Below are 24,629 nucleotides of genomic sequence, written 5' to 3' on the forward strand. Positions count from 1 at the left end.
CTTCAGAATGAAATTTGAATGCCACACTTAGAACTCAACTCCTTCCTCCAGGGAGCTGTGCTGCTTCTCAGCACCTGATTCAGGCAAAGGCTTTAACTGAGGAGGCTGGGGGGAAACAGAGGTGGCCCTGGCAGGTGGAAACTGGTGTGACACAGGGTAAGGAGTGTGGTGATGTCACCTGTGCTGGCTCAAAGTCCTTCTGACACATTGGATGTCTAAGGTCTCATCGTGGTTTATTCTCTCCTGGGTACTGCCCCAGGACTGGACTTTTCATTCCATTTCACACCTGCAATCAGGTAACTCCCCCTCCCCTTGCCATCTGTTCCCCACAGGCAAAACCTGAAATAAGAAAGTGAAAATGAACATTCTTGGGCTTTTTCATGCAAAAAGTTTTAATGGTGCCACAGCAGCTGCCATGGGCTGGTGTCTCACATGGTGGGTGCCAAAGCTTTCCTGAGCCCCGTGTTTCCCCAGTGCTTCCAGTGCACGAGGGGCTGTAATCCCTTCGGCCCCAATTAATTTAATTATCTACAGGCTACAGAGCTAAGCATTAGTGCTATAAACTTGGATGAATAAACTTCTGAAAACTTAAAATGTCTTTAAACCGTTGCTCTTTTTTACAGAAATACAAAATAAATAGCTTGAGGATTGATACAAAACAGGAAACTAATCTCTTCTCGTTTATTGACTTTTCTCCCGAATAGTACCTTGAATTGAAAAAAACCTTTTTTAAAAAAATGAATTTCACTTCATGGAAAAAATATTCAGCATCCCTGAATTTGTACAAGAGTCTCTGAACAATAAACGAAACATATTTGATTTATTCCTCCTACCCATCACCAACTAAGCAAAGGTTATGCATCCTACTGTTTCTAAGATATAAATGTAAAAATAGTAATTTATGATCTCTCACGGATGGTGACCTGGCTGTAACATTTCGTTGGAGCATTCCCTGGGCTGGGTGCAGAAAGTAGACAGTGGAACTCCCCCCTTGAGCATGGAAAGGACCAGGGAACTTTTGTGACCCCTTCTGGCTTAAAGATCTGCTTTGGCTTTAACTTTGTTGTAAACAGATCTTTCCCCCTTCATTACCCTTCAGTCCTCCTCAGCCTGGCACGGGGGGGGTCCCTGGTGTGTTCCCCAGGCAGCCTGGGATCCAGCACCGCTTCCCATTGGGAACACAAAGGGATCAGCCTGTGGAGCTCCCACGGGCTTTGCTGGCAAGTCCTCATCGCTTCATGGACAGTTTGGGGTTCTAAACGCTGACTTCATGGATATTTGGAAATGTTACTTTTTGAATGGGACATAGTGAAGTTTTTGACAACCTGGAAAGTCTTGAGCTGTGATCACACTTCAAACACACCGTTTCACAAATTACCTGCAATGACTGTGTTGGGCAATGAATAAACCCCCTAAGAATGATAAATGTGTGATTTTACACAGTCCCAGGCTGCTCTGGCGTTTCCAACTAAAACGTTTTGGAGCCAGTGTTTGCACTCTTAGTTCCCAGAGGGAGAGAGGGGCTGATGGAGTGAGTGCAATTCTGTTCATTTCTGAGTGCGCTGGGAGATGCGGGTGTGTCTGACGGAGCCAGCTGCTCTCTGTTCAGCTTTAACAGGATCACAGCTGTCCTGAGCACAGCACCAGCACGTCTCCCCCGAGGCACGCAGCTGTCTCTGAGGTGGTGTCGCTGAGTTGGACTCACCCTCATTTCTGCAGCTGCTGCCGCCTTTTACACCTGGACACCGAGCGTGCTTTCAGCTTGTCAGGGTGTTTCTGCAGGAGCTGGAATTCTGACAGAGCACAGGGTGAGAACAGATCTGTGCCTTGGAGCTTGCTGTGCCACTGAAAATCCCCACAGGCAGACCCAGCTTTCCTGCTCCACAAACAGAAAGCCTGGAAGAGGGAAGGTCCAGGGGCTGTGGTGTAGGGAATTATCCATTCCCTTGGTGTTGTTTTAGGAAAAAACGTCCTTTTCTGAGGCTGTGCCAGGAGTCTCCACTGAGCAGTGGAGTTCCCTCCCTGGGTCCGTATGCAGGTAACCAAGGTGGGATGTCAGGGCAGTTTTGGAGGGAGCGCAGCTCCGCCTGTCAGGAGACCAAAATCTGTTGTGCAGAGGTTTGGTGGGGAGCAGGCACAGCTGTGAGGCAGCACAGCCCTGCTGGCTTCCCTGGGATTCACAGGAGACTGCTTGGACTGGGGCAAGCTGGAAGCCAGCGCTGGTGCTGCTGGGCAGAGCGGGGTCTGGGGCATGGTGAAATCTGATTTTGCTTTCTGTTACACAGACAATGTTTCATGCATCTGAAACCCATGAATTCCGCTTAAGATATTTACAACAGCCACATCTGAGTGGGTGGGTGGTGGGAAGGGGCTCGAAGGAGCTCGTGGGCAGGAGGTAGCTGACAGGTGATCAGAGGAAAACAAGCAATGAGGAGAAGGGAGATTCAGTGCCCTCACTGCGGAGCCTGGGTGACTGCAGTGGTGGCAAAGCCCTTTCCATTGGCTCTTTGCCCTCCAAACCACCTTTAAGACTTCTGTGTTAAAATTCCTGGGCTAAAACCAATGAGAAAAGCAAGCAAGCAACCTCCCTAACAAAAAAATCTGAACGACCCCCTCCCCTCAAAGGCAGCATGAACCATCAGCCAGGAGCTGACTGATTCTGATTTATGGTTTGTTTATCCTGAGACAGGCAGGTGATGAGCCAGTGTTTGGTCCCTGTGGGCTTTTCTGCAGCCCTGAGGAGACCAAACCAAGTGCGGCTCCCGCTGGTACCCGCGCGCTTTCCTCCCGTGCCGCCGCTGCTGTGGCGCAGTGCGGTGACCTGGGCAGGTCACACAGCCCGGGCGCAGCCCCCGTGCCCGAGCAGCCCCGGGCGGGGGTCGGTCCCTCGGAGGTCCCCACAGCTCTCTGCAAGCCCCGGGCAGGTCCGCAGGCTGCCGGCGGTGCGGGGCCAGCGGGGCAGCGGCGGGGGAGGATGCGGGGCCGGCCGTGAGCCGAGGGAGAGGAGCAGGAGCGGGGAGGAAGGCAGGCGCGGGTTACCCGGTCAGTTTGCAGAGATGCTGCTGTAGCTCTTCTTGATGGGGAAGGTCAGCTGCCCCGACAGGTCCAGCGACAGCGCCTTGGGGTGCAGCGCCCGGCGCGGGTGCAGCGGGCTGGAGCCCAGGCGCGGCGAGTACAGCACCAGCAGCTCGGGGAGCCCCGAGCCCTCGGGCTCTGTCCTGCTGCGGGACAGCCTCGGCGAGGGCTGCAGGCTGTGCCGCTTGGGCGGCGGCGGGCTATGGTTCTGGAACCTCACCGTCTTCACTTGCTGCAGCGAGAAGGGGCCAGAGTCAGGGGAGGGAAGAGCAGACCTTGCCCGCCCTCCCCGCTGCTCCCTGGGAGATGTGCTCAGGGGGTACGGGGTGCTGCAGAGAAGGCCGGGGTGATGTGCGGGTGATGATGGCAGGTGGAAGAGAGCCCCAGGGACCAGCACAGCAGCGCCGGCAGCTCCTGGGGGCCAAAGAGAGCTGGTCTGAGAGCGGGAGGCAGCGCAGCACCAGCAGCTCTCTCCTAGCTGATGCTGAGCTGCCCGGGAGCTCTCAGCTTGGCTTTTGGGGGCACGTGGAGCGATTTGGGAACATCTTTGGGTACTCTGGGAAGGAGAATCTGTCACTCGGGCAATTTTCTAGAATTTTCACTAGAATGATTTTACCTTCGTGAAATTTCTCTCTGGCTGCCAGAAGGGAAAGAAATTCCCATTCCAGATGGTTCAGCCAAAGAGACACGAGGGAGACGGGGGAGTTCTGCAAAGCTCTGCCTGGCACTAGCTCTGTGGCTCCCAAACTCACAGACTCTTCTCCAATTTATGACCTCAGAAAAGTCTCGAGATTTGCTTGTGACTGGACGCGGTGACAGGGACAGAGCCCCTGCAGCGTCCTGCCTTTCTTCAGGGCTTAATCTGAGCAGCTGCCTCAGCAGCACAAACACCCGATTTCGTAACGCGCGTGTCAATCCCAGTGATCTCTACTGGAAGAAAAGCTGGTGAGGATGGAGCAAAGCCCGGGGGGGTTTGGCCCTGGTTATTTTGGCTGACACTGCCGGTTCCAAGGGGATGCTCGGGGCGTTCTGGCTGTACCTTTTCGGCGTTGTTGCGGGAGGTCTCCGGTTTCACCAGGATGGACGGCGGGGCTGACGCGGGCGGCTTTGGAGCCGCCTCGCTCTTCACCGGGGGCTCTTTGGCGTCCAGGATCACCGAGCTGCACACGGAGGGGCTCCGGCTCTCCCCTCCCCTGACCAGCAGCGCCGGTGAAGCCTCATAGGAGAAGTTTGGCCTCGCCGTCTCGTCCGCGCCGGCTCCGGGAGGGATGCTGTGCGGCGGGGAGCTGCCGTGCGGGTAAATCTGGAAGTGCTGAGGCCGCCCCGCAGCCGAGGGACGCCTGAGGGAGCCGGTGATCTGCACGGGGATCCCTGCCTGTCCTGGCCTCTGCAGGGATCCGTCTGGGGAGCAAGGACCACGGAAGGGAATTTAGTCAGGAGCCCAAAATGCGCAGAGTGAGCAGTGGTTACGGCCCCGCACCGGGAGCCCTGCTCACAGCACCCGCGGGGCTGTAGCCCCCAGGGATCACCCCGTGCCCAGCCCTGCGCACCGGCACCGATTTCGGGTGTAAAACCACTGACCGGGGCCCCTGCCAGGGCCCTGCTGCCGCCAGGAGCAGCTCTGTGCAGAGCTGAGAGCACACACTTGGTTCCCCAAATGCTCCTGGAAGTGTATTACGGAACAGCGTGCATGGGGCGAAGACAAACCTTGCAGCCTCCTTGGACAGAATATAACCACCGAGCTCCGCACACAGCTCTGCACGGAATATTTCCACGCTGAGCCAACCCCCCCGGAACTCCCGAAGCAGCCCGGCTCGGGCCCGAGCGGCGGTGCGGGAGCGTTGCCCGCAGCAGCCGGTGTGCTTTGGGGGATGTGTCCCTGTGCCTCCCCCCGAGCCCCCGGGCGCTTACTCCTCCGGGTGCTGCCGCGGCCGCGGCGCAGCGGGGCCGGTGCCGGGCTCCTCCCGGGGGCCGGGACGGGCACGGGCAGCAGCAGCGGCCGCAGCGCCCGGCTCTGCCTCGGGCCGGCCTCCGACAGGCTCCCTTGGGAGGACAGCGAGGAGGTCGACAGCGTCCATGAGGTGTACAGGGAAGGCATCTTCGAGTCGGAGAGGCTGGATTTCCTGTTGGAAGAGAAGGGCGAGAGCTGCCGGGGCCGTCCCGCCTGCGGAGGGACCCCTGGCCCCGGTCAGTTCTGATGGGGGGTGCCTTGCCGAGGGTACTCCGCGGAAACCAGACGACCCCAAGCTCTGTGTCACCCCCTCCCTCTCCACGTTTTTGTTTCGCGTAAGAAACCCCAGACCTGAAGAGGGGAGCGACGTAGTTTCCGGGGAAGAGGCCGACCCTGCCGGTGACCAGGGACATGCCCCGCAGCCACCCGTCCTGGTCCTTGCCGAAGACACGGACCCCTTCTCCCTTCTGCAGCTCCAGCTCGTCCGGTCCGTGAGCCGCGTAGGAGTGCAGGGCCACGCACCTGCCGAGAGAGAGCGTGAGGGGAGGCAGAGCCGGGGCCGGGCGGGGCGACTGGGGCAGCCCGGGGCTGAGCTGTGCCGGGGGATGCTGCGGATGCTGCTGGTGCCGCTGCTGCTGTTCGCCCCGGCCCTCTTCGGCCAGTGCTGCGTTTGGGTGCTGCCGTTTGTGGAGAGAACTCGCAGGGGACAAACAGCCTGTTAGCTCAGGCCGAAGGGGATAAGAATAAAAGAGCCGGCAGGAATGGAGAACAAAGCAGCTCGGCAGGATGGTTTCTGTCCCACAGGTGCCAGCCCAGGGTGACAAATGCTGGGCAGGAGGAAGCTGCTGCTCTGCACCTCACACGGTGAGTGCTCCATCAGAAGCACGATCAGGGGCCTGCCAAGTACCTGTCCTAAGGCAAAGCTCTTGAAAGAGCGCAGTTACGGTGCCGTGCTCTAGATAGCATCAGGCAACTCTGCCTTTGAATCCAGAGGCCTCGGATCTGCCTGCCTGGAGCGTCACCAGGAGGTGTTGGAGGCCCAGGGAAGAGCACCACGCTTGCCTCCCCTCCTACCTGCCTCCGTCTCCTTGGCTGGGACACAGGGGCTGGAGCGGCTGCCACTGGAGGCCATGGAGAACGACGTGGCTGCAGCAGCTCGAGGCTGTTCAGGAGCCACCCCGAGGGGAGGCTGCGCAGGTGCTGGTCTGACATTGCACCTGTGCAAACCAGGCACCTGCTGGGATGCTCTCCACCATCCCTCCGCAAATCATTTCAAGCTCCTGAGAGATCTCTTGTCCTTTGGATTAAGTGTGTGCTGGAGCCTGGGCTGGCTGATGATGGTGTGTGAGGGTCCCAACACCGCACCAAGCTGTGGGTGCTGCTCCTGGGCACCAGCATTCCCACAGCCTGGCCCTGCACCAGGGGTGCCGGGCGCTGTGTAAACAGCCTGCTGTGGCGCTGTCGTTATTTTAGACGCTTTACTGAAGTGTCAGGGTGGTGAATCTTACCTTGATGTAATCATCACAGGGTGTTATCTGCAAATTTTAACTCTGTGAAAGTTTTCAGAAATTGGATTGGTCAAACCACCCGTGGCCATGAAGGCTTCAGGATAAATGACTAGAGGCACTTAAGGAGTAATTAGTTTCTTTACACACACACAAAAAAATAATAAAATGCATGGTTGGCAAAGAGGCAGAGCTGTTTCTCCACAGATAACAGTGAGGCAGGAAGATGCACTCAGCTGTGATGTCAGGTCTCTGCCACCCCCTGCTCAGCCCAGGCAGGTACATTCCTACATGGATCTGCCTCTGGATCCAAGCTGTGCTCTGGTCTGTCTGCACCTCCCAGCTGGCAGGAGCGAGCTCATGGTAAGGCTGCAGGAAATCTCACCCTGACCCCCCAAAGCATTCCAGTGTCCTTACGTACAGGTAAGCTGGCCCCTGCTGCTGCAGGTGGGGCAGGGTGACAATGGCTGCTGGCGGCCCCAGGGGTCCTGGTGAGGGGTAGTAAGAGGTGCTGACCTACAGGAGAAAGGAAGCAAGGAAAAGAAAATAATAATTTGGTTGTCAGCTTCTTTCAGCTAACATTCGACTGGCTTCACCCTCCCTTCAAAAAACCACCAAAGACATTTCAGAAAATAGAAGAGTTTGGAGCATTTGACTTAGAAAAAGACCAGGCAGCAAGAGGAAAAAACTCAGAATCACAAAATCATTTAGGCTGGAAAAAACCTCCAGGATCATCGAGATCCTGTGGACCGATCCCCACCTGGTCCTTTCCCCACTGTCATTTTGCACCTGCAGAGTGGAACCAGCCACCCTGATGTCCCCTCTGTGCTCTCACAGGGGTCTCTGGGGCTCCAGGGAGGAGCTGCAGCCCCGTTTCTGCTGCTAACTGTGCCTTGAGCTGTGCCAGTCACTGCCTGCCAGGGCCGGAGGTGACTCCTTGTCCCTGCTGTGCCAGTGAGGCCACGAGCAGCGTGCTGGGCTGTCCCCACTGGCTGTCCCTCCTCATCCCCCAGCTGGGCTGATGTCCCCTGAGGCAGGTCTGCGCTGAGCACCCAGCCATGACCAGGGCCTGCCTGCGGGGTGTTCCTGCTCCTCTGAGCTCGGTTTTGTGCCCCCTGTGCCCGCTGGGCTCTGCGGGGCCCCGGCTGCCCAACCTGCGTGTCTGTGCCAGCTGGGCACACTCTGATTGTCCCTGCGGCTCCTGCCTTTGCCCTGGTGGCTCCGGGCGGCGCTGGCAGCCCGGGGTGGGTGCTCCGGGACACCCGGGCTGTGCCCCACGTGCTCAGGGAGGATGGCAGAGGCATCCCGGGGATGCTCCTGCCGAGCTGCCCCTCCTGCAGCGCGGATCGTTCCCGGGCTGAGCAGCTCCAGCAGCGGCTCCTTCCCTGAGCCGGCCCTGCACAGGCTGCAAGGCGACACCGGGCCGGGCTGTCCCCCACTGTCCCTGCTGTCCCCCACTGTCCCTGCTGTCCCCCACTGTCCCTGCTGTCCCCGCTGTCCCCGCCGTGAGGGCAGCAGCGGCCCGGGACGCCCAGGACAGCGGGACGAGCTGGGATGTGGCCCTGCGGCAGCTCTGCTCTCCAGCAGCCACCGCAGGGTCTGTAATGATGCAAGCTGGGGCTTTAATCTCGTGTTCATTTCAAATCTAATTTCTAGTGGTCATGTCTGTAATGCGGTGCTGGAGCATTGGCTTGGCAAGGATCTAGGAAAGAAGAAAAGTGACTCACCCGCTCTGGTGCTCTCCAGTAAATTAAATTAATTAAAACACCCCAGCAATTCCAGCTTCTGTCTCAGACCTGGAGTGGCAGGTCAGCTTCAAACCTTCTCTGCCTTCCTCGTTTTCTAGTCCAGGCAGGATTGGACCAGGCACTCATAAAGTGGACTGGAAATTATAATTCTGTTCTATTAATTACCATAATCAAGATGCTTGAAATTTGGGTATTTCGAATTTCTTTTTTCTTCGTTGGAACAAAATACCAGCCTTTTGCTGGTTTTCCTGATGGAGCTGTGTTGAAATGTCCCCTTCCGGGTGAAAAGCTCCATGTTTTTCCTCTCTGTGCTCCCCTGAGCCTGGGAGCAACCATCATTTAGAGCATCCTCAAAGCTGCCTTTGCATTGGCAACATGCAGAGGGGAAAAAAGATTGAAAGGAGTATTTTCGAGCCACATGGAACTGATTAGAGCATTCACTTTTGCTGGTCCCCTGCGAGTCCCTTGCAGGCCCTTTTAAGTACAAAGGGTTTAACACCCTGCCTCTCCCGAAACCGCTCTCTCACTCCATCTCCCTTCCAGGTGTGTCACCACTGTGACCCGCAGCGCTGCACTGAGAGCGTCCAGCCGCTGCCCCGAGGGGAGGGAAGCCCTCCCGACCCCATCCCGGGCGGCGGGGGCTCCTGGACATCCATCCCATCCCCTCTGGCCCAGCAGAGCCGGCTGTGCCGGGGCAGCTGTGGGTTTATCAGCTCCGCTCAGCGACCTGAAGGGCACAGCAGCAGCTCCGGGCCCGGCGTGCCCCGAGCCGGGACTGCCGGGGCCGGGACTGCCGGGGCCGGGACTGCCGGGGCCGGGACTGCCACAACCGGGATTGCCAGAACCGGGATTGCCAGAACCGGGACTGGCGGAGCCGGGATTGCCAGAGCCGGGATCAGCCCGGCCAGAGCCGGGACTGCCGGGGCCGGGACTGCCGGGGCCGGGACTGCCGGGGCCGGGACTGCCACAACCGGGATTGCCAGAACCGGGACTGGCGGAGCCGGGATTGCCAGAGCCGGGATCAGCCCGGCCGGAGCCGGGACTGCCGGGGCCGGGATTGCCAGAACCGGGATTGCCAGAGCCGGGATCAGCCCGGCCGGGGCCAGGAAGGGATTCCAGCGGCAGGGAGGGAGGGAGGGCGTGGGTGCCCCGCTGCCCTCACCCCACAGCCCTTGCACAAGAGGCACATGCACAGACACGGCCACCGCAGCCCTAGAACTGGTTCTGGCTCCACCTGAGCCCGGCTTGGCACCCGAGGGGAAGCAGGAGCCGGAGGAGGAGGGCTGGGGCTGCGCTGGTTATTCCCTTTTATGGGCCGGGATGAGCTCCCTGGTGCTGGAGGCAGGCGGCTCCTGCGGTGGGACCCTGCAGCCCCCGTCTCGGCTGTCCTGGGGTGCAGCCCCCCTGCCTCGGCTGTCCTGGGGTGCAGCCCCCTGCCTCGGCTGTCCTGGGGTGTAGCCCCCCTGCCTCGGCTGTCCTGGGGTGCAGCCCCTGCTCCCTCGGCCCCCAGCGGCCCTGGCTGTGCCTACCCGGCTTGGGAAGGGATCTCAGCACTGCAGCTCAGACACTGCAGCCCAAACTCAGAGATGGAAAAGAAATCTGCATCTTGTCCCAGAAACGGCAGATGCCTCTGCAAAGCTCTGGGAGCATCCCTGCTCTTTGGAAGCAAGCAATTTCCACCCCTTCCAAGGCCAAACCCTAACAGGTCCCCTCTCTTGTTTCTGCTGTTGGCAGTGGTTCACACTGAGACTTTGGGTAAGGTCCCTTTGGGGGTGTGAGACATGATGCAGTTTCAGCTCAGTTATGGAACTCCTGTAGCGTTTCATTTCCCCTCGTAACCCAGGACATCACATCCTGCTCTCTGCAGGCTGGTGCTCAGTGCAAAGTGCCTGCAGGTGTTACGAACTGCCAGGGGATGGCTGACTGCTCTAAAAAAGGTAGAAAGATGTCATATAAATGTAAAAAAAACCCCTTTACTCCCATATCAGCTACCTGTGAGGAGTCTGTGCTCAGATCTTTAGTCAGTGTGGGAAGAAGGAATGAGGCTCCTCTGCCTGGAGTGGGTAAATTCGGGAGGGTCAGTGTGTGTGCCTGCCCCAGGACGGGCAGGGGTGGCTGCAGAGTGGCACTGCCTTACCTGGAGCGGGCTCCCGCAGGGCAGCTCGGCTCTGTCGCTGCTCTGGGTGGGCACGCTGGGGTTGCTGGAGCTGATGAGCACGGGGGAGCTGATGTGCAGCGCCGGGCGCTCGGCGTGCACCATGCGGTTCAGCGTGTTCAGGGCCGTGGTGATGGAGAACTGCCGCAGGCTCTTCCGCCGGGCCTCGGGCACCTTGGGGACCTCGGCCACCTTGGGGACCTCGGCCACCTTGGGCACCGCGGGCCTGGCCTGCGGGGACACGCCCTGCGGCTGCGGGGACCAGTGGCTCTTGGTGGCCTGCAGGAGCTGCTGGGCGGGGCTGCTGGGCTGCAAGAGACAACAGGAGACGCGATGGACTGTCAGAGGTTACCCCGGCACAGCCCCCACTGCTCTGCTCCCCTGCCCCGTCGGGCAGCAGAGCTGCTTTAACCTGTAAATGTAAAGATTGCAGGCTATCTTTAAAATCTTGGGGTCTGCCATTTCTCTCATCTGTGGTCAGTGACAAATTCTGGGTGTAAAATTCTCCGTTCAAAGCTGACAGCGAAATCAAAATTGGTTTGAAAAGCTTGTGCTAAGACAAGGCATTGCCAAGGGGTTAATGAGTGCTCCCCCTGAGATATTCCCTGTCTAAAGCCTTGGCTGGCAGAGGCGCTGGCAGAGCTGTACTTGATAACTCTAACTCTGAATTAAAGGGATGTTTAGACCCCCGTGTCCCTGTCTGTGCTGGCACTCGTGGGTGCATCCTCCACAGGACACCCAAGCCCTGCAGCTGAGGGTATGGCACGGGCTCGGAGAGGCCCTCGCTGCTGGTGGCATTCCCAGCAGGGTCAGATCCACCCAGTTCCATCTCTGTCAGCCTGAACATTCATGGCTCGGTCCTGCTTCCCTTGAAAACACCCTGGCTTGTTGAGGATTGGGGTTAGTGAGGGAGAGGCAGCCCCGAGTTTGCATACGGGCAGTGTTCACACAGTCCTTCTTGGAAACTGCTGATCAGGGTGTTAGTAGCAAAGGGCATGTGGTGACAGTGTTCTTCACCACCACGGGTGCCAGAGGAATTAATCATGATTTACTGTTGACATTGATGAATTGCAAAACTTGGAGAATCTCACCCACTCGTGGAAAGCAATGTGCTCGATGCCTGGAATGGACAGGGAGACGTGGCAGGAGAGGTACAGGTGGCTCCCAGACATTGTCGTTTTACAGCAGGGCTGGTTCTCTCATTTTCCCTCTCCAAAATGAGCTTTAAAGCCCACAGTGTGTGTGTAGGTACACATGTGCCATGGCCATCCTGTCATTTCTGCATTTGAGCAAACTGGAAACATTTTTCTGCCTGTCTAAATCCCAGGAGACATAAACTGGGGCACAAACTGCGTGTCAGGGCTGGGAGAGCCCCACGTTTCCCACAGTAGCCCTACCTTTGCCTTCTCTAGAATTAATTTCTAATTCCTTGGTGGCTGTATGTGTCCCTTAACTAACTTGTGTCTGTTAATGCCAGACTTGAATAAGTCATTACTGAAGCCAAAATGATTTCATTAAATGAAAAGACATTTTAAAAAAGTGTATTAGAGCTTCAAATAAGATGTTTTGCTTGTGTCCTCCTATAAAACAGCCACAAAGCAGAGCTTGCTGTAATTACGGGCATTACAAGTATTAATTTTATTTCTAGGAACTGGTGCCGGTGCCGTTTACAGCCTGCATCTCAAGCTAAACTGCACAACACAATTAATGTCTAGACCAGCGCTGGCAGAGCTCTGCCAGGGTGGCTGGAAGGTCTCCGGAGTCCGGAACGCGCTGAGCTGGCGCCAGCCACGGCCACCCGCGTCCCTCTGCGGGTGCTCCTTGTCACCCTGGTGCCCAGGGAACACTGCAGGGCAGGGTTAATGCTGGCAGCAGCGTCTGAGGGGGCTGGGGACCCTCAGACACCCAGGGGTGCTCCTGAGGAGCTGGGGAGGGTCTCGGACAGCCGGGGCTGCAGGTGGTACCTTCTGGAGGGTCAGGATGTCCCTGTTCTCCCCGCTGTCCTGTACCTTCTGGAGGGTCAGGATGTCCCTGTGCTCCCCCCTGTCCCGTACCTTCTGGAGGGTCAGGATGTCCCTGTTCTCCCTGCTGTCCCGTACCTTCTGGAGGGCCAGGATGTCCCTGTTCTCCCCGCTGTCCCGTACCTTCTGGAGGGTCAGGATGTCCCTGTGCTCCCCCCTGTCCTGTACCTTCTGGAGGGTCAGGATGTCCCTGTTCTCCCCGCTGTCCCGTACCTTCTGGAGGGTCAGGATGTCCCTGTGCTCCCCCCTGTCCTGTACCTTCTGGAGGGTCAGGATGTCCCTGTTCTCCCCGCTGTCCCGTACCTTCTGGAGGGTCAGGATGTCCCTGTTCTCCCCGCTGTCCCGTACCTTCTGGAGGGTCAGGATGTCCCTGTTCTCCCCGCTGTCCCGTACCTTCTGGAGGGTCAGGATGTCCCTGTGCTCCCCCCTGTCCCGTACCTTCTGGAGGGTCAGGATGTCCCTGTTCTCCCCGCTGTCCCGTACCTTCTGGAGGGTCAGGATGTCCCTGTTCTCCCCGCTGTCCCGTACCTTCTGGAGGGTCAGGATGTCCCTGTTCTCCCTGCTGTCCCGTACCTTCTGGAGGGTCAGGATGTCCCTGTTCTCCCCGCTGTCCCGTACCTTCTGGAGGGTCAGGATGTCCCTGTTCTCCCTGCTGTCCCGTACCTTCTGGAGGGTCAGGATGTCCCTGTTCTCCCCCCTGTCCCGTACCTTCTGGAGGATCAGGATGTTCCTGTTCTCCCCCCTGTCCCGTACCTTCTGGAGGGTCAGGATGTCCCTGTTCTCCCCGCTGTCCCGTACCTTCTGGAGGGTCAGGATGTCCCTGTTCTCCCCGCTGTCCCGTACCTTCTGGAGGGTCAGGATGTCCCTGTTCTCCCCCCTGTCCCGTACCTTCTGGAGGATCAGGATGTTCCTGTTCTCCCCCCTGTCCCGTACCTTCTGGAGGGCCAGGATGTCCCTGTGCTCCCCCCTGTCCCGTACCTTCTGGAGGGTCAGGATGTCCCTGTTCTCCCCGCTGTCCCGTACCTTCTGGAGGGTCAGGATGTCCCTGTTCTCCCCGCTGTCCCGTACCTTCTGGAGGGTCAGGATGTCCTTGCTGTCGCCCCGGTCCCGGCCCCGCAGGTCCAGGCTGAAGAGGGGCCGGGGCAGGGGCAGGTGTTTGATGACCTGCACGGAGCTGGCCGGGAAGACGCCGCTGCTGCCGTTGAGCTCTCCCAGGTACCAGTTCTCATCCAGCTGCCGCAGCAGCACGATCGTGTCCCCCTTGTTGAAGCGCAGCTCCCCGGGGTTGTGCCCACGGTAGGTGTACAGGGCCCTGGCTCGTGGCACCTGGGGGACGAGAAACAGCCCCTGCAGTTTGTCCCACACAGACAGAGTTCCCCAAAAGTGTTCACAATTAATGGGAAAAAAAAAGCGCAGAGGTCTAAGGCTTAAGCATGCATTTATTAGGATTAACTACCCACATCCTTCCTTGATGGGTTTTACTAATGAAGACAAGCTCCCAAATACTTATGCTAAGTTTGTATCAAGATGAAAAGCAGGCTGGACTTGTTTAAGAATATTAAGAAACAGTTAAGACCTTAACCTAGTCTTCCCAAGCGTTCTTGTTGCCTGCTCTAAGGGCTCCTCCAACACAATATCCATTTTAATGACCCAGGTATTTCTGTTTCAGAAGGACTGGAGGTCACAGCTATCATCCAGTCAACCTGGTGGCTGTCACCTGCCAGGAGAATGCAGCAGAGCCAGGTGAGTGCAGGTTCTGCGCTCGCGTGGCTCTATCCCTGCTTTAACACATGTGACTGTGAGTTTATTTCAGCCTTTTCCTGGGTTGTGGGAAGAGGTGGCTTAAACGCCATCGTTGTTGCAGTGTAACGTGACACATGTGCCAAACCCAGAGGAGGCGCAGGGACGTTGTGACCTCGGCTCTCCCCAGGATGAAGTGACCAAGCTCCCCTAGAGCAGCTGCTGTGCTGAGCCCAGCCTGCACCAGAGCTCTGCGTGGGGCTCCTGCCCTCCCTCTCTGAGGGCTCCTGGCCACGGAGCAGCCCTACACTCCGAGGGGACACCCCAAATGCTGCGCTCCGTTCCTGGCCTCAGCTGGTGGCACAGCTCCGTGCTGGAAGTTGGGAAGCTGGGATTGTCCCTCGCTCCAGAGCCTGGAGCAGCTGGAAGCAGAAGTGCCAGTGCCCAGGGGCAGGAGGCTGTTCACTGCCCCTCACTGGGCTCTGCCCTGTCCTTCTCTCTTCGGAGGCTGCCAGCTGCTGTGGCACGGTGAGGACTGTGCCCTGCAGCTCCTCCAAGCCAGGGTGACCCCCTCCCGCTCATCTCACAGGAGACTCCTGTGCCAGTGACACAGTCCACACTTCCTGCCTGTTACTGTGCGTGTCCCCAGCCCCAGCTGTGCCCGTGGCCAGGGCTCGGGCAGGACTCCTGCACAGCTCCCTCTCTCTCTGCCACTTTTCACAGGTCAGGAAGGTGGAAGTGAGAATCTCAACGTTAGTTTCCAGAAGTGTGGAAAAGATCAAATTTCCCATGGATATTGTTAAGGTTTTGGAACGAAGGATCTTCCAGCATCCCCAAACCCTGATGCCTGGTAGGGAGAAGGAGCCAAGAAGAGAAAAATTTCATGTACTGCTCTTACTTCAAAGCCTTGGAAATGGGAAGCAATTAGTTTAATGTTTAGTTCTAATTAAGTCATTCTCTCTCTTAATTTGTGCTCCCAGTAAACACATGTGCTTGGCTCAGTGACACCCACAGCACTCGGCTGGGAGAAAAGAAATGGGAGAGGGAGGCTGGGGCAGTGCTGCCCGCCAGCAGAACACCAGGAGTCAGGTCCATGGAGACTCCCTGCGAACACACAGCTGGATGTGTGAGGAGAGCAGGCCGCGGGGACAGGGCACGGGCAGCAGCTCTCCGCGCTGGGACCACTGCCTGCTGTCACACAGGCACGAGCAGCTCAGACCTCGCATTGCCTCAGAAAACAAACGGGGCTTTCAGAGAGTGTGAGAACAGGGCCTGGGAAGGAGGAGCAGCCACGTCTGGGATGTGAGGGAACGGCAGGATACAGCCAAACATTAAAGGCAGCGTGAATGAGTTATGGAAATATATTAAAAAGAAGAGAAACTCCGAAATGAAATGCATACCTGGTGCTACCTGGGAACAGGGCAAGGAGCAGAGTGCTGAGAGTCTGGAATATTCTTTCTCCAGCAGGCAAAGGCATGAGGCAGCAGGGCAGACCGGGATAAATAGCCGAAACCCAGGTGGGACAGGTGTGTGTGTGGTGTTGGGTCTGGCTGAACACATCCCTCCACTTGGATGCATGGATGGCTGCATCAGTGGGCTCTTTCTTCCTCTAACCACACTCTCAACCTTCAGCTCTTCCCCTCCTCTTTAACCCTTTCCTCACACTTTGCTGCCTTTTCAAATCTCCCAACCCAAGTCAGCTTTTCCCAAAGTCTGCAGGTTTTGATATTTTAAAATTTTTAGAAGAATTTTTGTTTGGCTTCTCAGATACTGAGCCAAAAATGTCCCATCGATTTCCCAACTTTATTTAGGACGTAAACTCAGCCTTCACCTACCCACAGTGAGCATCTAATGTGGTTTTTACTCTACAGGCCCGTCACAAAATAAAGCTGCAAGCTGAAGATTTCAGAAAGACATGCAGAGCCCCTGTTTTTTGACGTGCTTTTAGGGTGTAGGAGAGAACAGCTGGACCCCTCTGTGGCAGCCACGGGGCTGGGGCTGGGGTGGGAGGTCAGTCACAGCCATCACCTCTCTCCTGTGGCTGCAGCTCTGAGCTCCCCTGAGCCCTGTCTCAGTCTGGGCTGGCTCCTGCCCACTCCTGGGTGTCCCAGATCCTCTGCAAGGGACCTGTTTTGCTTTATTTAAAGTAGGTTAATTGCAAAGGCAGAAACTGGGGTGCTAATTAAGCCGCGATAAAGCCAAGGAGCGCCTGGAGGGCTGAGGGCAGAGGGAGAGGCTCTCCCTGCCAGCTCAGAGCGTGGTCCTGCAGGGGCAGGAGGATCTGCTTTGGTTTGGGGGAGACTTCTCCCGTTAGCACCTGCAGCTGCTCTCAGTCCATCCGAAGCAGCATTTTGTTCCAGCAGGGTGGTGGTGGTGGCAGCGAACGTTCACCAAGTGTTGCACACCCCGGCCGGCCGGCCGCTGGTGGAGTTTGGCATTTGTCTGAACACCCCTGTGAGAGAGCACTGGGAGCAGCTTTGGGGAAAACTCAACTCAAGGCTGCCGAAAGTTTGTGTACAGTATTGCTGCCCAGCAGCAGAGAGAGGGAAACCACAGCAAAGGAACACATTTTGGGGGGTGCCTGTTGCTTTTTTTTGATGCTGCCTCACTTTTGCCGATTTTCCCCTCTGTTTTCTCCTCCCTCATGCCTGGGTGAGACCCGGGAGCTGCTCCAGGCTCCCAGAGAGGCTGAGCCCAGGTGCCCCTGGCCGTGGGGGAGCCTGGAGAGAGCGTGAGGAGCCCTGGGGAGAGGAGGCAGCAGGTAAGGCCAGGTGTGCAGCAGAACCCCCTGGCGTCAGCACCATCTCTGGGGGAGATGCTTTTCTCTCCTTGGCCACTCTGCCAGCAGGGACGGTCATGGCAGATGCACTTCAGCTCCTTGTCCCCATTCTCAGTGGATCTGAGGCCAAAAAGGGAGAAAAGATTTTATGTTTTTTCACTATTTTTGGTATTTGGCATCAGTTGTGCTGGGCAGACATCCAATGCCTCTGAGTCTCCCTCCGCACAAAACAAAGATTAAAAATATGTATGTGTGTGTGAGGAAGCAATTTGGGGCAGCTCTTCCTAGCAGAGAAATGCACTCTGATCATCTGAAATGAGCAGGTTATAACTCCCCAGCACGGGACTCCTGAACGACCCCTGCTCGGAGCACGGGGTTTTACAGAGAAGAGAAGGAGAAGCAGCCTGTGGTGCTGGCTGGGGAGGGATCACTGGGGCAGAGCAGGGAGCACAGGGAAGGGGAGAGGCTGCTGATGGAAGCTGGGAATGCCCCTAAGCTTGTCCCTGGCAACTCCCTTTAGAACCACACCAAGGACCTCGTGCAGGAGCCAGGACAGCGCTGAGCAGAGTGAATGCCTCACCGCGAGGCAGCCAGGGACTCCAGGACAGATCTGAGGGCACAGCCCAGGCCATGCTCCCGCCGAGCTGGGACTTACACCGGGCACGTGGAGCTGGAGACCAGCCACACACTGGCACCCAAGGATGGGCACACGCCGGTTTTTATAGAGGTGATCGATGACATCTCCATCCCTTCTGCCTACTGAGAGCTGCCTCCAACATCCTGCCACAACTGCCTGTGTCTGCGTGGCATGAATGGGCCCCATCACCTGCTTGTGTGCTCAGCTAGCACGGTTCAGGGCTCGTGGATGAAAAGAGCTATTTGAATGTAAATTAATTGCCATTGCAATTCTGTTTTTCTGCATTTCGGCAGAGGAGATAACTTCAGCCTTGTCACAGAGAACAAAACCTTCAAAAGTGAACTTGTCATTTCAATCTCTTCACATAATTACGTTCTGAGGATTCAGACAGTTGGGTGGTTTCTGAATTATTTCTTCCCTGAGGAGGATTGTTCCTGTCTTCCAAGCACGCGTAGACTGTGTGCAGCAGGGAGAACAAAGCCAGTCCCTCCTGCTCTCATCAGCCCTGGGGCTGCCCCGCTCCCTCCTGGGCCTGCCCAAACGGGAGGCCAGCACTGGCCATGGCTGATGCCGCTGGCCGCTGCTCCTGAGCCAACTGGCCACCACGGGGACATGCTGGAGGTGTGAACTGCATGGCTTCAGCCGGTTTTATGCTGCTCCGTCTGCAGGGTGCAGCTGCTGGGGAAGGGCAGAGGGACTGGGAGCACTGACCCCTCTCCTCACTCACAGCATCGAGGCTCTGGCCACCCCGACCCTGGCCTGGCTTTGGAATGCAAAGGTGACATGGAAAATGGGGGAAACGATTAGAGAAAACACAGAGCAGCCCCTCTGATGGAGAGGATGGGAGATGCTGAGGAACCAGTGCCAGCGCTCGGCTCCAGAGGAATCCCTGGGGAGCTGGGGATGCCCCCAGGGCTCCCCAGGGGACGCAGCTGGATCAGGCTTCACTTTGCTGTGTGAAACAGGTGGGACACTCGCAGTGAGTGTGGCTCTGCTGCTGGGGGCTGGCAGAGCTGCGGGGGCACAGGAGAGCAGGACAGGGGGAGAGGAAAGGGAGGACGGGGCAGGGCCCAGCAGGCTCAGGCTGCAGGGTCTGCAGGAAACCCTCTCACGCCTCTTGGCTGGCTGCTGCTCTATCAGATGAGTCTGTGCTGCTGTCAGCAGTCCCGGGCAGTGGTTAAGTTGTGTGTCACGGCTTTAAGCTGCACGGAAAACAAACTGTGTCAGCCCTCGGCGTGCCCAGTCATGATGCTCTGCCTCAGCACCTGTTTATTGTGCAGGGAGGAAACTGCATCCTGCTCCCTGCTGCTGCTCCCGAGCCCTCTCCCTGCCGGTTCAGTGCCCTCCCTGTGCTGGGAGGGGAGTGCTGATGTGGCTCCTCTGGCAGTGCTGCCAGCCCTGGGCAGTGTGGCCACCTCTGCCCGTGGCCCCGGGCCCGGCCCCCTGAACCCGAGAGGTGCTGGCAGCAGGGAGAGCTCTCCCCTCTCTCTGGGCACCCTCTGCCTCCGGCCCTGTGCCTCCTCCCCACTCCCCCTCTGCAGGGACAACGACAAACCCGGGCCAGTGAGCAGCTCCATGGCCACAGGGACAGTGACCAGCAGGGAAAATGTGACCAGAGGGGGCTCAGACCCTGCGGCTCCTGGCTGACCACGGCGCTGTGCAGGTGAGCTCGCAGAGGAGCCCTGCTGTGCTATTCCTGACTCTCCATCTGAGCCTGACTCATTGCCTTGGAAACAAAACACTTTTATGTGTTTGCAGCTTGGTACCTAATTTTGTAAAACCAGCGAAACTGGCTCCTGCTGTTGGCCGTGGAGGTCTCTGGGCTCCCCACTGCCCGAGGTACCACCCAGGAGTGCCCTGTGCTGCCTCTGTTGCTCACACAGCTTTTGGCGTGCGTGCTGTGCATCAGCCTGCCTTGACCTCACTCTCTTTGTAGTGGATAAAAGTGCTAAAGCTGCACACGCAGGGAGAAAACACAGCAATGCCTGGCACAAGGTGCCAGCAGTGCTGTGGGAGCAGCTCCTCGTTCTCTCAGAATGAGGTGAACCCCGATGGGACACGGCAGTGGAGGAGCCTTGGGACAAACCCCTCCTCCAGACAGGCCCTCCGACCACACAGAATTCTGCAGCCAAATGAGGCATCTCCGTGTCCAGCTGAGGGGTCTGTGGCGCCCCAGCAGCTGTGGGCTGAGAGGATGCTCTGGTGGGAAAGGAGCCAGCAGCACCACCCCGGGCAGAGCCCGGGCCTGGGCAGCACCCACGGGTGTGTGACATCCCCACAACACCTGGGCAGCCCCAGGGCACGGGACACGCGTTTTGGGGTCACTGCTGTGGCCCCACAGGAACTGCCGGGGCTTTGGGGAGGGTGGGAAAGGGGCTGGCTCAGTGAGGGGCCAGGAAACTCGCTTGCCTCAGCCAGGGGCAAACATGGAGTCTGCTTTGAAGAAGACTTCAAGAAGCTCCAGCAATCCAAGCGCTGTCTGTCAAATGCAGAGAGGAGTTGGAGATGATTCTGGAGGAGGAGAAAATACCAAGACGCAGGCACTATCTATAGACGTCCGTGTGAAGGTGGGACGTTGGAGTGCAGAGTATTTTTATCCCAATAGAGGTGTTATCTGTCTATCTCCCATGAAATGCTGGAAGGGGGTGTTGAGCACTCAGTTCATGCGAACAGAAAATAGCCCAAGTCACAGTTAAATCTGCGTGGTCCGTGTTTTCCCAAGGCAAGCTGTCACACGGGGAACTTTTTTCCTCTGGCTCACTGTCCCATGTTTGTTGCATGACAAAGTTCAGCACCCAAGTAGCTGCTCAGGGCCTGGATGGAGTTTTGAGCAGGGTGCAGCTGGGCCATCCCACCCCCCTGCAGAGGCGTGGGAGCTTTGTGCACACCTCAGCACACATGGTCTGCTTGCTCACCTGGGGCTGCAGCCAGGTGAGGAGGAGCTTCAGCACAAGCTGCAACCACACCTGGCACATGCCAGGGGCGGCTCCTAGGAGTTCAAAGGCTTCAGCGTGGCTTATTTACTCACACACCTCCCAGCAAGTCCTTTTATTCTTAAATCCCAGACAGTTTATTACGTGGAGATTCTGAAAACCCAGAGCCTCGTCCTCTCTGCATTGGTGCTCAGGATCTGCAGGCCTGGCCGAGGTGCCAGGGGCAGCTGTGGGCAGAGCAGGGGCTCAGGGGCTCAGGGCTGGCACCGCCAGGCCGTGGTTACACAGACGGGTCCATGTGCACGAGCCCAGCACGTGCCCACACCACGTTAGCTCGTAGGAAGTGGATTCAAAAGGGATTTAAATGCCAGCAAATAAATCGCTTGGGATGGGCTGTAATTAGAAAATTCCCTGGTTTTGAACAGCTGGCTCTGGGAAATTCCTGACCACAAACCAAGTGCTGCATTTGTGCTAATCCAGCAGCTCCGTGGGGGCCTGCTGCTCCTCCTGCTCAGAATGAGACGAGCTCTTGGCTTGCTGGGTGATGAGGGATTGATTTTATTTTTTGCCTTCATGGAGGCTCATGAGCACGAAGAGCAAAAAGCTGGCAAGGAAACATCTCTGCTGAAACTTTGATCCAACTTGTGATGTTCTCAGCTCCAGGGAGTAAAGGAAGTTTATTTATAGAACAGCCTTGGTAAAACCAAACGCTGGCCCCTCTCCTGGCTGGGTGGTGGCTCTGGCTGCAGTGCTGTGTGAGGCACGTCAGTTGTGTTTGCTTTGTAGCACAGGGTGGTGGATAGCGCTGGGGTAATCAGCAGCCCTTGCAGATTGGGGCAGTCTGTTTCTGGGGACCTTCCTCTGCAGCAGCACATGGACACTGCAGTTGTGAGTACCCAGGGCAGAGCTGTGGCAGGGTGAGCAACACTGCAGGGCAGCTGCTCTCACTGTGATTCCTGACAAAAAGAATCTGCTCTGAGCTTCACAAACATCCGGAGATCTCCACTTCCCCAGATTGCTGCAGGTGACCATGGAACTCACGGGGCAGGGTGATGACAAGTCTCCCTCATCACAGCCTCATCTTTGCACTGCACAGGCACTTTCAAATGCATCCCTGCTCTGCTGGGCGACATGCTGCTGTCACCGAGTGGCAGCGCAGGGGAGGCTCCAAATCCATTAACACCCCACTGGAGCACCCAAAGTAACCTCTGGTCCTGAATGCAGGCATTTAAAACCACTAAAACCAAAATGTGACTAACACATTGCATTCTTCACCTTGCAGCAGAGGATTCCAAAGTGTTTTACAATTAAGTAACTAATTAAGTCTAAGAGTATTTCAGTGTAATGTGTTTTATATCCCTTCCCAGAGAGGCACCGGAGCTCAGAGGGCTGTCCCAGTGCCAGGGAGCAGCCACAGCCACTGCTCCCCCAGTGCTCACTGGCTCTGCTGCTTCCCAGGAGTTTGGTCTTAAGTCGGTCTTAAAAGCTTTTGGAACTATGAATGGATGGATGTTGCCACTATGCACCAGGAGCAAGTTCCCACCTGTCCCGAGAACCAGTTAAAGAAACAAGAAATGAGTGAGAGGGAAGAAAACCAGACAAGCGTATTTGTGCTCTTTCATCCAGGGCCAGGAGAGTCCAGTAGGAAGAACTACAACCTTTTCCTTGTCAGCTGGAATGCTGCCCGGGATGGCAGTGACTGGAACCTGTCACTGCTGGGGGTTTGTCCCTTGCAGGAAGGGCCCCAGCAGCTCCTGCAGCTCCCCTGGGGACCCGGTGGCTCCCAGCAGGGTCAGAGCAGGGCCCTGGGCAGGGGGCACGGGCAGCCCAAGGAGCTGCTACACTCTGGCCCTGGCCCCTGTGCTGCAGCCAGGGGAGTGCTCTGGGCTGGGCAGTGTCACCTGGTGCCCCCAGACCTGTCCCTGTCCCTGTCCCTGTCCCTGTCCCTGTCCCTGTCCCTGTCCCTGTCCCTGGCTGGGCTGTGCCAGGCAGAGGGGAACACTGCCTTGGGCTCAGCCTGCACAGCAGGAACACCAGGGAGAGCAGCTCCCCAGGGATTTGGGTTTTGGTGTGTGATCCGTCCAGATCCCTCAACAGCACCGCAGAGATTCCCCGGGGTACCTGTGCCAGCTCACACCCACAGGACACAGCACGGGACCTGCGTGGCTCCAGCACAGGGCACACACCTTGCCGCGCTCTGACCAGGTTATGGCATCCAACCGCCCCTTCAGCCAAGCTCCTGAGTGCTATTAAAAGGTTTTAGAGACGTGTGGGGAAAGGCAAAGCCACAAGACTCTACCCTAAATTCCATCTCAGCCAAGCTCTTTTAACAGGTCTAATACCATGTCCTCATTATTCAAAGAAAGCTTTTGTGTTGTTAAAGAAAATTATGGAAAGAACTTAGAATTTTAAAATTAGCCTAGTAAATCATCCCTAGGTACAGCTGTGGGTCAAATTTAATATTTTTAACTAGTGAACCCCCAAGAACTTTGGAAGGAGCAGCAGCAGCATCACTGGGCACCCCCCTTCTATTCCAGTGCAGGGAAACGGAGGTGCAGCTACGGAAATACCTTCTGCACCACTAACAGTTACAGCTCTGCAATTACTGACTTAATTGCTATCAGTCAAAAGCAGTGTATTGCCCGAAAGTCCAGGCACCTGAAATGCCCTCAAAAGCCAGGAAGCATCGGAAAACTCTGGGGAGTTTTTGTAAGGAGAAGGGCAGGCTGGCCTTGCCTCAGCCTGGGAGTCAATTTCTGCTGTGGTGGATTTGAAACAGTCAAATATCACATCAAAACAGCAGCCAAATTTCAAACAAAACACTCGCTCCCAGTTCAAACACTCTGCAGTGCTGCTAACAGAGAAGGTTCCCGGCTCTGGGCACACAGCAGGAACCTTTGGACGCTCCTGGGCGGAAGAAAGAACTAAGAAGCTGCTTACCCCTTCCATGTGGAGCCGGGGGTTGGTCGCCAGCCGGTGCTGATGCAGCTGCAGCCCCCTGGGGACCCTCCTGAGGGAGGCGGGGGAGGACAGGACCCCCGACCTCTGGATCGAGCCGAACCTGGGGACGTTTTGTCCACACCTGACTCCATCCAGGAGGCGAATGAGGAGCAGGTTGGAGGGCAGCTGCTCGATGCTGCCCAGCACGAGGGTCCTGCACTCGGGGCACCGGAGCTCCTTCTGGGATTTCAGGATCCTCTGCAGGCAAGGCTTGCAGAACGTGTGCTGGCACGGCAGCACCTTCGCTGTGGCGTCGAGCTTTTCAAAGCACACGGGACACTCCAACAGGTCGAGGAGAGCCAAGTCATCCATCTTCAGGGCAGAGCCCCCTCAGGAGCGGGGCCGGGGCCGCCCACAGCCCGCATCCAGCGGAGCTGAGGGCCGGGCGGGCGCTGGGCTCGGGCACGGAGGAGGGAGCGCGGGGCAGAGCTGCTGCCGGAGCGGCAGCGCAGCCACCACCTACATCCAGAGCCGCGCTCGCAGCCAATCTGCGAACACACCGGCTGCGCCCGCAGCCCGCTTTGCAGTGAGTCACCCCTGAGTCAGCCGGAGCCAGGGGCTGCTGCGGGCGGGCACCGGCTCCCGCCGGCCGGGCAGAGGGGCCCGGAGCCGCGCCGGGCCGGCTGCAGCGCTCCTGCTCCGCAGCGCGACCGACACGGCGCGGAAAAATTCCCCGCTCAGGAGATGAGAGGCCCTGATAAACAGCGGCCCCGACCCGTCGGTGCCGGGCCCGGCTGCGGCTCGCCCGGTGCGCGGCCCTGGCAGCCTCCGCCCGCCCCCGCCGCGGGCAGCGCCGGCCGGGCTCGCCCCGCGCTCCGCGGCAGCGACACAAAATCCGCTTCAAACGCCGCCGCTGGCCGGGGGTACCCGGCGGGGCCGCGGGTGGCTCCGCGCTGCCATCCTCGCCCGGTTTGGCCGCCTCAGCTCGCTGAATCAACCCCGAGCGATTATTCCTCCCACAGCCCGGAGCCGCCCAACCTGTTCGGCTCCCGGCCGGGGGCTGCGGCCGGCGCCCGGCGGGGCTCAAGCCCGGGCCTGCAGCGGCCGCACGGGCACCGGGGCAGCCCTGGCACCGGGCACTGGCA

General features: G+C 57.8%; 1 protein-coding gene across 1 annotated transcript; it reads right to left on the reverse strand.

The window, feature by feature from the left end:
* Positions 1-39: 39 nt before the first annotated feature.
* SH3RF2 (SH3 domain containing ring finger 2) lies at positions 40-23,856 on the reverse strand. The gene is made up of 8 exons (XM_066196814.1): positions 23,485-23,856; positions 13,524-13,781; positions 10,417-10,743; positions 6,953-7,047; positions 5,378-5,548; positions 4,987-5,198; positions 4,115-4,476; positions 40-3,307 (listed from the first exon to the last, which is right to left on the reverse strand). Exons 1-8 carry the CDS (start codon positions 23,854-23,856, stop codon positions 3,044-3,046), a joined length of 2,061 nt encoding a protein of 686 aa, XP_066052911.1. The 3' UTR covers positions 40-3,043.
* Positions 23,857-24,629: the final 773 nt, after the last annotated feature.

This window comes from Chamaea fasciata, unplaced genomic scaffold (assembly GCF_029207755.1).
Source record: "Chamaea fasciata isolate MVZ Bird 193981 ecotype frontalis unplaced genomic scaffold, bChaFas1.0.hap1 SCAF_15, whole genome shotgun sequence".
Lineage (NCBI taxonomy): Eukaryota > Metazoa > Chordata > Aves > Passeriformes > Sylviidae > Chamaea > Chamaea fasciata.